This window comes from Ailuropoda melanoleuca, chromosome 19, assembly GCF_002007445.2.
Source record: "Ailuropoda melanoleuca isolate Jingjing chromosome 19, ASM200744v2, whole genome shotgun sequence".
In the NCBI taxonomy this organism is placed as follows: Eukaryota; Metazoa; Chordata; class Mammalia; order Carnivora; family Ursidae; genus Ailuropoda; species Ailuropoda melanoleuca.
This window is the reverse complement of record NC_048236.1, coordinates 245,119-257,638: the sequence shown is the minus strand read 5'-3', so window position 1 is coordinate 257,638 and position 12,520 is coordinate 245,119. Positions and strand designations below refer to the sequence as shown.

At 46.5% G+C, this 12,520-nt stretch overlaps 1 protein-coding gene across 2 annotated transcripts in view; it reads left to right on the top strand.

Moving 5' to 3' along the window:
• The window catches only part of TREM1 (triggering receptor expressed on myeloid cells 1), a 23,136-nt gene extending 13,915 nt beyond the window's left edge, over window positions 1–9,221 (top strand). The window contains exon 4 of one of the 2 annotated variants that reach the window (XM_034647932.1): window positions 9,092–9,221. In XM_034647932.1, the coding sequence (XP_034503823.1) occupies window positions 9,092–9,206 (115 nt within the window). In that variant the 3' untranslated portion in view covers window positions 9,207–9,221. Of the gene's footprint in view, window positions 1–3,425; window positions 4,477–9,091 lie in introns of those variants that run through there. The other variant, XM_034647933.1, reaches the window with a different exon arrangement.
• The last annotated feature ends 3,299 nt before the right edge of the window (window positions 9,222–12,520 follow it).

Below are 12,520 nucleotides of genomic sequence, written 5' to 3'. Positions count from 1 at the left end.
GCCGCCCTGCGCGCGCGCTCCTGGAGCTCGCGTTCTAAGTCTGCTGTCTCGCGGGTGCCGTCCGCGAATCCACCTGTTCCCCCATGCAGGTGGCCTGCCAACCGCCAGCCGTCCCGCGTACGCTCCTGGAGCTCCCTTCTCAGCCTGCTGTCTCAAGCGTGCGGGTCCACGGTCTGTCCGCTCCCCCTTGTAGGTGGCTACCGCTTCCCGGCGCCCGGTCTGTCCGCTCCCCCTTGTAGGTGGCTACCGCTTCCCGGCGCCCTGACACGGCGGCTCCCTCCCCCTTCTGTTTAGCTTCCGATATCTGTGTGTTTTTTGTTTTTTTAATGGAAGCTTCATTACATAGGCATGATTGATGAATTCATTGGCCATTGATGACTGATTCAACCTCCAGTCCCTCCTTCTTCCCCGGAAATCAGGGGTTGGGGTTGAAAGTTCCAGCCCTCTTTTCAAGGTTCGTTCCCTAGGCAAGAGCCCCCATCCTTTTGGGATTTCCAAAAATCATCTCATTTACATAAACTCAGGTGCAGTAGAGAGGGGCTTGTTATGAACAAGACACTCATGTCACATTTATGGCTCTGAAGTGTTTTCAGGAACTGAGGACCAGAGACCAAACATGACAAATGAAGCTCCCATTGCTCTCACGGCTTAGGAAGTTTCGTGGATTTTGGGAGCTGTGATCCAGGAACTATATAGATGAAGTCCAAATGTATGTGAGAAATTTATTTTAATTATCTAAATGACTGAACACATATTTCGTATATTCACAATATCACACAATCTAGTGATGTTGCCATTGGTTCCACTGCCCTTGGACACTTTAAGCCACCACACCCTTGGCACCATGCTATTCCTGGACTCTCAATGCTTACATTTCTTCTGTGTCAGTCATCTCCAATGGCCCTACACCTTGTGTCACACCTTTAGGGTCCAGAATCCTAGACAGAATCTTGTATTTGGCCAAGCTTAGATCGAGTCACATGCGGCACTTAGATACAGGAGAAATGTCTGCCTCTATACTCAGTAGTAGAGGAAGGAGAGCTCTGTACCCTAGTGAGACTGTGTATTGGGGCATGTCCCCCAGGTGGAGAAGGTATTGGGTGCTGGGGAGCCAAAAGATGACAAGTGTATTAGATCTGTGGTAGTTACTCCTAGTACTGTCATGTTTGTGATCTCCATGCCTCTGTCTAGGCTGGGAGCTCAGGGAAGTGCACATCTTGCATCTAGGGCGAGTACCTGAGGAGCCCCTCAGTGCTCATCTGACCTCAAACAGAGCTTTTACAGGCATCCCCTCTTTGGACCACTTGCCTCAGAATCCCTGGGCTGTTAGTTAAAATGCAGATTGCTGAGCTTTCCCAGACCTACCAAATCAGAATCTCTCGGTGTGCAGCTCAGGCATGTGTATGCTTGCCAACTTCCTGAGTGTTTTAGCCACATGCCCATACTTGAGAACCACAGTGTGGAGCAAGATTAAGGAAGGCAGGTCATCAGCAGGGTTTGGGCTCTGTCTTGAAGAACAAGACAAATTTGGATGTACAGTGTCATTCCAGACAGAGGCAACAGCAGGGGGGTGCAGTATGTAGTGGTCAGTGGCCAGGGATGAGAAAGTCCTGGTGACCTGAGACAGTGAATGGAGCGGAAGTGGGACATCAGATGGGTGGGTCCAAACTTGCTATGGTGGAGAATGGGGATCTCTCTAGTGTTGACCAATGGGGCTGTGATGTAATGGAAGCAGGAAGGAAGATGTCACAAGGACAGTGATCACTCTTCTCTTCTGCATTTTCCTGAGCTGCTCCTTCTTCACACTTCCCTTATTAATTGCAAAGTAATGGTCAAGCCTCTCAGGGAACATGGAAAATACCCCTGCGGGGGCAACATTCTCCAGCAACCGGAAGAGCCCTCGGATGCCCAGCCCCCAGTGGATCTTGGGACGGGGATGGATGGAGGAGACAGGGCTCTGGGGCTGGTCATGGCTGCTGCTGCTGCTGCCGCTCTGAGCATCAGGTAGGGAGAAGCAAGGGGAAGGATGTGGGTACCTGTGAAGAGGGGTTTCTCTCACTTCCTTAGAAGGGACTGGATGGGATCCGGGTGTGTGCTAGACACAGGGAAGAGAAATGAAGGTAATGGATGCGCCTGTCCCAGCAGGAACTGGGTGATGAAACAGAGTCTGAAGCTTTCTCTAGAGCCTGTGTGAAATTAAGAAATTATGTGAAGTCATCCAAACAATCTCTCATCACTATGCTGATTTCCTGGGAGATGTGAAGTGTAAAACAAAGTCTCTCCTTAAAAGAATCAGGCACTGAGATCGAGGTGGATTAGTAGAAGGGAAAGGTAAATAACGAAAGGGCAAAGTCACAGCATGAAAACAAAAATACAGTGGAAGTCCCTCTAGGAAGGCACAGAGAGGCTGTGTGGAAAAGAGGTGAAGTGGGATGGAATCAGACAGAACAGGGTTCAAATCCTGTCTCTGCCACTTTCTACATTTGTGACCTTAGAAAGTCCTCCAAAGTCTCTGAGCCTCAGTGTCTTCATTTATTCAGTGTTTATTTGTACATGGTACCTACTTCAGAGGGTTGTCCTAAAAGTTAAATAGTAGACTGATGTAAAATTCTTACACTCAGTATTTAGGGCATAGTAGGTGGCTTAATAAAAGTTATGGTGGATGATGATGGGGTGGTGGTAGTAGTGTAAGCAGGTGCAGGGCGATCAATGTTTGAAAGGGGAAAGAGATCAGTGGAGGTGGAATCATTCAGGTAGGCTCTCCTCTGGGACCAGGAGGGGTAATGTGGCTGGAGAGGAGTGGGGAGAATGTGCAGCCTGGGGGGGAAGGGCTAGTATGAAGTACTGTGTACTAGAAAGCAAGGGACATGTCTGGGAAAGCACGAATACAATAGAATAGAATATGGGTTTTAAAACTGGTTATTTTTTACGTTTTTTTTACCATTTTATTATTAAAATTTTCCAACCTACAAAAATATGGAAAGAATAGCCACCATAAACTTATTACCTAGATTCAAACATGTATATATAAAATTGCTGAACCATTTAAAAATAATTTACAGAGGTGCGCCTGGGTGGCACAGCGGTTAAGCGTCTGCCTTCGGCTCAGGGCGTGATCCCGGCATTCTGGGATTGAGCCCCACATCGGGCTTTTCCACTAGGAGCCTGCTTCTTCCTCTCCCACTCCCCCTGCTTGTGTTCCCTCTCTCACTGGCTGTCTCTATCGCTGTCAAATAAATAAATAAAATCTTTAAAGAAATTTAAAAAAATAAAAATAATTTACAGAAATCCTAAATTACTCGTAAATGCTTGATGCAGCTCCTAAGACTTTTGATCTACGACCTTGTATCTGCACTGGGGTCTGCAGATGTAGGGATGGTGGAAGAAACATTTGCTCAGTGAAGCACTTTGACTTCTCATTCTAGGATTCCAAGCAGTAGGTGAAGAGGAGAAACAAAAGTGCCTGCAGGAAGGAAAGAACTGGACCACAGTCGGTTCTCACACCCTCATGCTCTATTCCTCCAGCCTGAAGGCCTGGCAGCAGGAGAGGAGCCAGGGCCCCGCAGAGACACTGGTGCGCATGAACACTGGGAGCCAAGACCTAAACTGGGCCCAGGCCGGGAGATACCTGCTGAAGGATTGTCCCAGGGAGGCTGGATGCAAGGTCACGTGACAGCTCTGGCAGCAGGACTTGGGGCTATACCAGTGCGTGGTCGAGCTCTCACCTCAGAATCCCCATACCCTGTCCAAACAGATTTGGTTGATAGAGTGCAAAGGTGAGAAACAGTGAGCCCCATCTGCCGGGAGGGCTGCTTTGGAGAGATGGCGCAGAGTCATGGGAAAAGCTCCAGACCCGAAATCAGTGCACTGGGGTCTTCCACACTCATACTTTGTGAGTTTGAGAAGGTCATAGCTCCTCTCTGGGCCTCCGCTTTCTCACCTTCTAAGGTGGTTGGACCAGGTGACCTCAAAAATCCTCTTACTCTGTATCAGAGAACCAGCTGGAGGCACTGGATAACTGAGCCAACACTTAATTCGTTAATCTTTCTGCTGTGAAATAAGCCCGGCTGTCTCGATGGTACAAGGCAGGGAGGCTCAAAGAGGTTATGTTTCTCACTGTGTCTTTCAGCAGGTACTTGGTGCAGTGGGGATCCTGCAGAGATTCACCTTGACTGGATGGTTCTTGGTGAATCCTGGGAATGGTTCCAGTGTGCCAATAAAAACTGCCCCCTTTCTGAAGGGATTTAAAAAGTAGCAGGGGAGGAATGATTCTAGAGAGCAAAACGAAGGGCCTTTCACTGACCTGGAGTTGCTTCTCGTTGGTGGGGGCACTGCCAGTTTATTAGAAAGCCCGTCTGTCCACATGGGGAAACAGAAAGAAAAAAAGGGGGACCCTGATACGTCTGCCTCAAGCTTTTTTTCCCTAAGATTGTATTTAATTATTTGAGAGAGAGAGAGAGAGCGAGCACAAGTGAGAGCACAAGCAGAGGGAGCAGCAGAGGCAGAGGGAGAAGCAGGCTCCCCGCTGAGCAGGGAGCCCAATGTGGGGCTCGTGGGGCTCCAACCCAGGACCCTGAGACCAGGACCTGAGCTGGAGACAGACGCTTAACTGTCTGAGCCACCCAGGTGGTGCCCCTGCCTCAAGCGTCTTAAGAAACCTTCTCCTTAATTCTAGGAAACAAACCGGGGGTTGCTGGAAGGGAGGTGGGTGGGAGTTGGGGGTAACTGGGTGTTGGGCATTAAGGAGGACACAAGATGTGATGAGCACTGGGTGTTTTATGCAACTGATGAATTGTTAAACTCTACACCTGAAACTAATGATGTACTATGTGTTGGAGAATTGAATTTAAATAAAAAAAAAAAAAAGAAAGAAACCTTCTCCTTCTGAGCCAGTGAGTTGGAGGCGCCTCCACCCCACAGGACACTGCGGGCCCATGTGCTAATCTCACTATGTGAACATCAGGAGAGGGCTGGGTTTAGCTTGGAATTTGTAGTATCTGTAAATAACGAGTTGACCATGCAAACCAACAGGGCTGTAGACAGGATAGAGGGAAGTCATAGAATACATTCATTGCCCGGTACTTTAGAAACATCCAGTGATACTCAGGAACTAACTGGCTGGTTACAAGGGTTTATGCAGTTAAGTGGTTCCATTGCCCTCTACTCAGGGACATTTTATCAATTTAGTTTTAGTGTCTGGATGCTGTGGAAGCACTAATACCTTGCTCTTTACCCAGGGGCGGGGGCTGTCACCAGATGAAGGGAAGTGCCCTGACCTGATCCCCATTCCCTCTCTGCCCCGGACATGTTCAATGACCTTGAGCAAGTCCCTCACCCTTTTCTGGCTCTTCCCACTGTGACATTCAGTGGCTCCAATTCTCTGGGTCCTTCTGTATTTATTGAGCTCAGAGAAACAAAGGCCTTACATTTCACACTTGGCAGAGTGTGGCCCCTCCAGGTCCGAATCCATTGTGCTGCCTGGTTCCCTCATTCAAATGGTAATAAAGACACCAAAATGTAATCAAGAGTGACTGAGCCCAGACTAGTGCATGAGAACTAGATCAAGCTTAGTGCAGGATAAATGTGAACATAAATATTTCCATCAAGCCACAAAGGGCACGCCGTGGAGGACTGATAGTGGCTTCCTATTCCTTCTCTCCAGTAATTGGAGAAAACTCTAGGCTAATGTGGCTAAGGAAACTGAGTCCAGTATATATACTCTAAGAGAAAGGATCATACAGACCTTTCACTGCACAGAAAGGCCCATGAGAAGGAGGGAGGAAGGCCCACAGCATCTGCCCAAACAATCTCCATCAAAACTGAGATGAAAATAGTCCAAATTTGAAAGATCTTTGTTTTGGACTTTTACGGTCAGTGAAAGACAAATACAAACATACGTTCTTCGTTGTGTTATGACAAATATACCCTTTTGTCTATTATCAAGTTATGTTATAATAAAAGTTCCTATTTACCAAAAACAATATATTGGACATTATTATGTGTTGCATATCGCATAAGAAAACACAAACTCAGAGAATTCCTATTTTTTCCTCTTCCAAAATCTCTGGTACTTTCTCAAAACTCTCTGCGCGTTTAAGACAATGACTCCTATCTCCCATCACTCTGCTTCAACCCACTCCTGGGATACCCACATGCTCATTAATTATTCAGTGACATTTGGAAAATTCAGGTTCCATGGCAGTCACGTAAGTGAAAATAGTTCCAGTTTAGCATTCTGTAAGCAAACTTTTCAAAACCTCATAAAATCATAACTGATTACGTTTGGAACCAAGCGCAGGTCTTTTTGGAGAGGGGCTGACCTTTGAGGACCAGACTCCTCTTTGGGACTTGAAGGGAAGCAATCATTTCATTTTACATCCTCTCCCTGGCTGTGTAGAGAACGCCACCTTCGTAAGGCTGGACCACTCTATTGAGTAAATTTGAGCCAAGTGTCCTTGCCCATCTCCTGTACCCAGGCTCCCCAGCCCAGTCCTTCCTCCTACTCAAATATTCCCACTCCAACATGTTAGCAAGTAATATCCGCCCACAGGATGGAGGAGAAGGCCAATTGATTGCAAACAGAATGCAAACATGCTTTGTTTCTGCTTTTTTTTTTTAATTTAAGATCTTTAAGTGCTCAAAACTGAGTTGCCATACTCCTTATCCTTTGGCACACAGTCACCTATGGAAATTCTTTATCGCTCACTTTTTTAATGTGATCTTTATTTTTCTCACCTTCACCCACCCGTTGGGCTCCCTCCCCACAAGCATCCTTTTAATGTGTTTAATGTATGTCCTTTCAATCTACTGTCCATATGCTTATTTTTATCTGTGTAGATCCTTGAAAATATGTAGAATTGATTTTACAGGCTTTGTTTTATACACATTTCACTCTATTGTATAAAAAATATGTACTTCAGTGGGAAACTGCACAGTCTCTAGCACACTCTTTCTTGTGCTCTCTGATTCTGATTCTGGGGGGGGGGGCTATCTTATACTTTTGCAAGTTGTAGGTAAGTGATAGGCGTGCAGATTCTGTCCTGTCTTCCTTCTCCCCTGCTGCAGCGGAAAATAAACCCCAGACTGGTTTGTTTCCCCATGCAATTTGTTTCAATATTCACTTCCTCCATATAAACGTATGCTTCTTGACTTCCTTTTCTAACTGGTCCTAACATCTGCCTGGTTTATTCACTGAGTATGAGTTAAAAAGAATTTTTAATTTTTAACTGTATGAAAGTTGTGATTTAACCTTTTTTTGAAAACTATAACTCTGTTTATAAATTTCACTCAATCCTTCTATTTTGCTTCTGATGTTATCCTTGTTGCTCTGTAAATCTAAGTCTTTGATTTTTTTTATTGTTATGTATGATTCCATGTAAGTGTTGAATTTTACTTTTCTGTTCCCCTTGTGATGGACAGCTGATTATAAAAAAATAAACAAATGAGCAAAATGCAGAAAAATGAAAAGCAGTTTGAAGTAAACATCCCCATCATCTTCCTGGAGGACCTATGTAAGATTTTTTTCTAGAGCACATACCCAGGGGGCATAAGACAAATAGAGCAAGGCTTCAGAAACACACCCATACGTGTATTCACCTGATTATCATACAGGTGCTCTGTGACTTAATGGGGGAGGTTGGTCTTCCCAAGAGATGGTGATGGTCTATTGGACAGTCACCTGAGGGGGGAAAAGGCTTTTACCCTTCTCTCACACCATATACGAAATGAACTAAAATGGATCATAGACCTAAATATGAAAGGTATAAACATTAAAGCTTCTAGAAGAAAACAGAAAATATGACCTTGCAGTAGGCACGTTTCCTAAACAAGACAGAAACCCAGCAACCACAGCAGAGTGGCTGGACGCTCAGGAGTTGGACGCTGAGTGTAGGACAGTTACACACTTGTTCCACATGGACGTTCCGGAACTTTCTCACATTCTCACTGATACCGAATCTTATCCAACTTCCTAGTTCCTGCCAGTCTGCTGAGTACAAAGTGGCAGCTCAGTGTTTCACATGAGTGTTTCTCTGAGAACTAATGAGATCAAACATCTATCCATGGGCTTGTTAGGCATTTGGATTTTTACTGTGCTGGATCTCTTGCTTCTGACCATTTTGCTATTGGACTTCTTTTCTTCTGTTTGCTGATTCTTAGTAACTCCTTGGTTCATTTTGATATTCATCCACGGTCAGTTTTAGACACAGCAATATCTCCCCTCAGTCTCTCCTCTGTTACTAGGCAAGCACGCATGAGGCCAGGCCTCAGTGATTTGGTGCAGAAGACACAAGGAGGGGCGCCTGGGTGGCACAGCGGTTAAGCGTCTGCCTTCGGCTCAGGGCGTGATCCTGGCGTTATGGGATCGAGCCCCACATCAGGCTCCTCCGCTATGAGCCTGCTTCTTCCTCTCCCACTCCCCCTGCTTGTGTCCCCTCTCTTGCTGGCTGTCTCTATCTCTGTCAAATAAAGAAATTTAAAAAATCTTAAAAAAAAAAAAGAAGACACAAGGAGCCATTTTTAGATTTAGACTCTCCATTACTTACACAGGCAGTGAAAGGAAGATCAGCTGAATGTTCCAGCTTCCTTGGGTCCTCATCCCATATGCCAGAACAAAACGGGTTAGAGAACTGCAGCCAGCCATGTGGAGAACCCACAGCCGAGGAGCCCGGGGGTGACCGACACTTAGTGGTCTTACGGTCTGTTCTGGTCAGCAGACAGCCTCTTACCTCATCAGAACCCTGGGGGGTGGTGGTGATGAGAAACTGTCTTCCAGAAGGGGATCAGGTGGTGAGTGGCAGGAGTTCACTGCCATCGTCTCTCATTCCAGCCAGAGCCACGTGCATCTGTCTCCGTGAGCAGCTGCAGTCCAAACCTTTGCCTGCGTGGCACCTGTGGCTGCACGCAGGAGTGCCAGTGTCCACATGGAGCCCTTCGCCAACTCGCTTTTGTCCATGTTAGCATTTGTTTGAAATATAAATGTTTATGCTGTGTGCTGAAAAACTATAACTACATCCGTTTTGGCCACATCTTGATGCCTGTATTAACATGACTTGGCTCTTCCACTTTTCTAAGTATTAATTTACTTTTCCAGGCATTTTCTTGCCCAGGCAAATGGTTTCATTGTTCATTATAGAAACTTCCTGAAAGATCCATCGACTCTTCCATGGAAAGAATCAAGAGATAGTTTGCACCCTAAGAATCTTTGAATCCCTGCCTCAAAATCCTCACCTTGCTGTTCCTACAAATCCTGGACTGTTGTACTGGAATCCTTCCCCTCTCCTGACGCAGCCCCTGCTATAGGAAGACCTGCCTTAAACCAAACTTCTCAATAAATTCGGACCTTGCCTTCCTCTAGGACGCTGCCACAGCTCGCCCAGGCGGTATCCTCCCTGATCGCCATGAGCAATAAACTCAGCTCTCTTCTCCACAGGTTGTGTTGCTGATATTTGGGAAGACAGCATTTGGCAGTGTAATTAAATCCATCCGTTTTTCCCTTTATGACTTAGGTTTGGGGATCTTATTTAAGATGTGCGTCCCAATCTGAAGAACAATAGTATTTTGAATATTGTCTTTTAGACAACGCACAGAGACCTTCTCTTACATGATCTCCTATTAGCTTTGTAGTTTCGACATCCACAAACACCACGCAACAAAGATACCTGTCCCTTCGGAGGGCGGGATATTGTTAAAGTTGACCCCGGTCACCTAAAGCTGAGCCAATACTCTAGCCACTAACCGCACACGGCTATTTACATTTAAGTTAATTAAAATTAAATGAAAAATCAAAATTCAGTTCTTCAGGTGTCAGATGTTCAACGTGCCACGTGTCAGATGTTCAACGACCGTACGTGGCTGGTGGCTACTATGCTGGTCCGGAAGGTCAGGGAAATTCTGTCGCACAGCCCTGCCTTCAAGCTTTCTCTTTCAACAGAACCGGTTGGCCAACGAAGCTTTCACTTCCTTGTTATAAATTTAGCTTCTTATTAATACAGATCAGAACTTTTTATAGCATGTGGTACTTTTACACCTGGATACTTTGATTTAGACTTTCTATTCAATTAAAGCAGATTTTTCTCTTAAGAAAAGAGAATCACACTTCTAATTTTTTATTTTTCATTTTCAAAGAAAGGGCTAATATGATTTTGGTGCCTAAATCCTTTCCCCCTTTCCCCCTCAAGTCTCCTCCATCACTGCCTTGTCTTGGGTCTGGGAGCACAAGTGCAGCCAATTTGCAGGGATGATGGGGACATGCTGCTGGGAGCTGTGGTGGATGAGGTCTGCTCAGCAGCGGGCAAAGTGCTAGGGTGTGTTGGGAGACAGGGTTCAAATGCCCGGCTCAGCTGTGCAATCTCCGTGATACCTTGGACAAGTCACTGGCCTGGTTTGCAGCTCAGCCTCCACAGTAAGAGGCTGGAGATGAGCTCTGTGGTTTCTTCCTTATCAGATCAAGGAGGATGCTGCAGGATCGAGCAAGGCAGGGCTCATGGAGCGAAAAAGCTGCCTGGCCTTCAGGGGACTCACAGTGTTGGTAGCATTAGGACACAGCACAGGACTAGGTACCTTCATGAGCAGCCGTTGCATACGGGCCTCTGCGTCAGCTTCTTGCTAGAGGACCCCCTTATAGCCCGAAACCTATGAGGCTAGTTGGGGAGCAGCCCCGGGAGGAATTCAGCATGGTTTAAGGCATGACCAGCACGGCAGGACTGGGGCCTTAGGGAGACCAGACACACCGAGGGTCAGAGAAAGGGGTGGGCACAAACTATGGGGTCTTAATGCAGGCTGAGACCTCTAACAGAGCCTAGAAATCCAATTAATGCAAGGTAGCTGAGCCCTCACTTTAGTTCTGTGTTGAGAACACATGGTTATGGGCAGGAAGTGGCTATAGACCTCTCCTCCATTTTGTCCCCTCTGCCCTGGGCGACTAGTCTCCTGATGCCCAGTGACATCTTGGGGTCCAGGCTCCCTCCTCATTTTCCTCAAAGACTCCAGCTACCCACCTCCTCCCCTCTGTGGTTGCCCTTCTCCCTGGGGCTCTCTGGGGCCCATTTCCACAACAGGACCAGGGCAGGGAGGTACAGGGACATATGAGGTCTGGAGAAGAAGAGACGGTCGCTCATTTTAGGGAGGTGAGAAAATTCTGTTACCTGAACAGAATGCTCTAAAGACTGAACACACCTGCTGGGGTGGGGGGTGGGGGGAGCTAGGTTATAACCAACCAACTGGGAAAATGAGCCATGTGAGTTCAATGCACACTGGGCTACGTACATGGTTGATGTGCCTTCCTTAGATACGCTAGTCCCTTACATGGTCATGTTTGCTGTTCTTTGTGCCTACTCAAACTAATTTCTTAAAAAAATACCTGTCTTTCATTTGAGAGTTGTTTGAGATTTTCCTTCATGAGGCTAGGGGTTTGGGGAGGAAGACTGTAGAAGTAAAGTGCCATTCTCATCAGATCATGTCAGAGGCACATACAACCCATGGGATTACTGTGGTCACTCTTAACCTCGATCACAGAGCTGAGGTGGCGCTTGCCATGTTTGTCCACTCTGAAGTTACTCTTTCCCTCTTTCCACACTGTTCTTTTTGGAAGAAGGCACCACAGACAGCTCACACTTAAGGGGTGGAGGTTATGCTCCCCCCTTGAGGGCAGAGGGTGCACATAAATTATTTGGAATTCTTATGTACAGATTTGTCTATTCTCCCCTACTTATCTATAAATTTACTCAATCATTTATTTATATCAGTGTGGACTCACAGATAGTTATTTTATACCTTACCACTTTTTTTTTGTTTCTCAGTGTGTTCCAACATTGGCTGTTTTTTCCCTCTGTACATTTTACACACACATTGTTAAAATGAAAGACTTTTTCATCTTTCACCCACTCAAGTATTCTTCCAACCAATGTTGACAGTGCACTTGTAGGGAATGAGAAGAATGAGAAGTGAAGAGATGGAGCTGGTGCTGAACTCTCCTCCCTGCTCCCTGTGCCCAGTGGACCCGTCCCTCTCGCCTTCCCCTCTGATACTCCCTGCTCAGCACCTCTTCACCTCCTTTGGCCCCCACCTCTTGCAGAGACCATCCTCACAGTGCCTGGAGTTGAAACTCGCCATCCATTCAAACACCTCCCAGGGTGAAAACACATCATTGACCCACCATGCTTGGGAGTAGAGTCCCTGTGTTGCCCTGGGGACTCCACAGCCCCCCAACCACGCACAAGTAGTGAATGGAGAGAAAGAATAGAGGAAAGGTGGTGCACCTGGGTGGCTCAGTCAGTTGAGCATCCCACTTTCGATTTCTGCTCAGGTCATCATCTCCTGTTGATCATGGAGCCTGTCTAAGATTTTCTCTCTCCCTCTCCCTCTGCTCCTCCTCCCCATCCCCACTTCACTCGTGCATGTACTCTATCTCTCTTAAAAAAAAAAGAATAGAGGAATGGTCTCTTCCTTTACCATGTTTCTCTTCTTGGGCATTCTCAGAGATTTCTGTAGCAATGATGGAGGAGTGTGATGGGGTGGAAGG